This window comes from Nestor notabilis, unplaced genomic scaffold (genome assembly GCF_000696875.1).
Source record: "Nestor notabilis isolate BGI_N333 unplaced genomic scaffold, ASM69687v1 scaffold20753, whole genome shotgun sequence".
NCBI lineage: Eukaryota > Metazoa > Chordata > Aves > Psittaciformes > Psittacidae > Nestor > Nestor notabilis.
The window spans coordinates 8,849-11,058 of record NW_009921833.1 but is presented as its reverse complement, the minus strand read 5'-3'; the positions used below and the strand labels follow the sequence as shown (position 1 = coordinate 11,058).

General features: G+C 51.9%; 1 protein-coding gene across 1 annotated transcript; it reads left to right on the top strand.

Annotated features, from left to right (window-relative positions):
* The first annotated feature begins 615 nt into the window (after nucleotides 1-615).
* On the top strand, nucleotides 616-1,968 carry LOC104403253 (placenta-specific gene 8 protein-like). The gene is made up of 3 exons (XM_010011320.1): nucleotides 616-730; nucleotides 940-1,064; nucleotides 1,861-1,968. Exons 1-3 carry the CDS (start codon nucleotides 616-618, stop codon nucleotides 1,966-1,968), a joined length of 348 nt encoding a protein of 115 aa, XP_010009622.1.
* Nucleotides 1,969-2,210: the final 242 nt, after the last annotated feature.

Sequence of the window (2,210 nt, the reverse complement as noted above, 5' to 3'; positions counted from 1 at the left end):
TTCCTTAGACCTCAGGCTTATTGGTTTTCAGGGTTTACTTGTTTCCTTAACCACAGGAAGGCAAGAACTGGGGTTCAGACTTGGAACATAGCACTGAGTTTCTGCCTTTCTGGCTCTCTACCACAAGAAACCAGAGATACTCCATTTCTACAATATTTCTTCTGTGTGGAGCCTGGCTTCGTTATGAGGAAGTGAGAGAACATGGCTGCTTCTTGCATGATTTCTATTCATTCCACAACAGTCTTGTGCAGAATATGCCAAGTTCAACGGTCAAAATGCCTGAGTCACTGGCTTTAGCCTAGGTTCACTGCCCAGCCCTGCTTGGCACTAGGGAAATCTATGTATCTATGCGCAAGCGAAGCCTTTCTGGGGAATGGATGTTGCTGTTTTGAAGGCTGGATAAAACGGCAGAAAATGCAAAAACCTCGAGAAGATGTAAATGCGGCTAAGACAGGGTTACGCTTCACCACCCCCAGGGGCAGCAGGGGAGCTGACAGAAGGCTGCCTGCTGATGGGCAATGGCGGCCAGCTTGGTTGGGGGACAAAACTGAGTGCAATTGTTTTACCAACTGTCCCATTCCCCCCACCCCGTCTCTTTCAGAAGAGCAACTAGGAATGGCTGTCCCATCCATTGTGAGGATCCAGCCGCAGTATGGCATGGCCGTGCCCGCTGCCTCGAGAAACATGTGGCAGACAGGGCTGATGGACTGCTGCTCGGACTGCGGCGTGTGTGAGTGGTCCCATCTCTCAGCCATCAGCACTGAAGTGCTGTGGTTGGTCCCATGCCCTCTTGGGATGCGTTTGTCGCCCCTGCCACTCGGGTCGGTGGTGTGACAGCTACAGTTGTGCAGCCTGGTCTTCTCAGTTCCTCTCCCGATGTCAGTGGTGCTGGGTGGGCAGGCAGAGCTTCACCTGCTGCTGTGTTTCTCTCCCTACCAGTCTGCTGCGGGTTATTCTGCTTCCCCTGCCTCGGGTGCCAAGTGGCTGGGGACATGAACGAGTGCTGCCTGTGTGGGACCAGCGTGGCCATGAGGACCCTCTACCGCACCAGATACAACATCCCGGTCAGTGGTTAACCTGCCCCTCACCATGCTGTGGGGATGGAAGATGAGGTGTACCTAAGACCCTTCTCTCTCTCTGCACGAGGGACAAGCATGGGGTAGCAGTGCTCTCCACTCACCCTTTTTCCTCCCACTTCTTTATCCTGCATGATGCCAGGAGCACAGGACAGAGGTTGAGACACCCTTGGGTGCATTGATCTGTGGGATGGTGTCCAGCAACACCCGCTAATCATTAATCAGACACAGCTCTTTCCCAGCACCCTTGACTGGGGGCACAAGTCCTGCCTTCAGCTGCTGCTGACCACAGCTGATGCTTCCCCTTGCTATCTCCAATCTTTGAAAGATGGGAAAGATTTGGGAGAATTGTGGGCAGACCAAAGAACAGAGTAAGTCAGTTGCACGTATAAACACCTGTAATCTGGTGCAGAAGAAAGGTGGACATTCATTTAAAGTACAAAAATGAAATGGTTTCTTCCCAACCAGGGGTTCGTGCCATCCCCAGACAAACCATGCTGGCCCAAAAGTAGTTTACCCCAAAACATCTCTTTCTGTGTGAGTTTTCCCTCCCAGTTTTAAAACTTGTAAGACAAAAGTAGCTATCTGCAGCCTGCAGAAAGGGCTCCTTCCTTCCTTTCTGCTATGTGTGGGCTCAGCAGCCCTGGTTTTTAATGTCTGCTACTCAGGACACTGCAGCCAGCCAGGAAAAAATGAGCACACAACCTGGAGTGTGTTTAAACTCATCTTTGCTGAAACGTGGCTTTTAGGAAGCCTCCACCCCTAACCAATTTCTTCCTAACAGGGGTCCATTTGCTCTGACTTCTGTGTCAGTATGTGGTGCCTCATGTGCTCCGTCTGCCAAATTAAGAGAGACATCAATCGGAGGAAGGAGCTGGGCATATTCTGGTAAGCTGGGTGTGCTGGTGCTGATTTATAGAGCCACTGCCTCACACAGCCATGCGGCTTCGTGGAGTCTCTCCTGCCAACGCCTGACATGTAACACAGGCCCTTAGCACAAAGTTGCTGGGAAACTTGTGCAGGGTGGGGTGGGGAGGTCTGAAGACATACACACAGTGTGGTGAGACATGCCCTGCTCCCTGATCCTCCTCTCTCATCCCATCGCAGATGCTGCCATCCTCTCTGCGTGCTGTA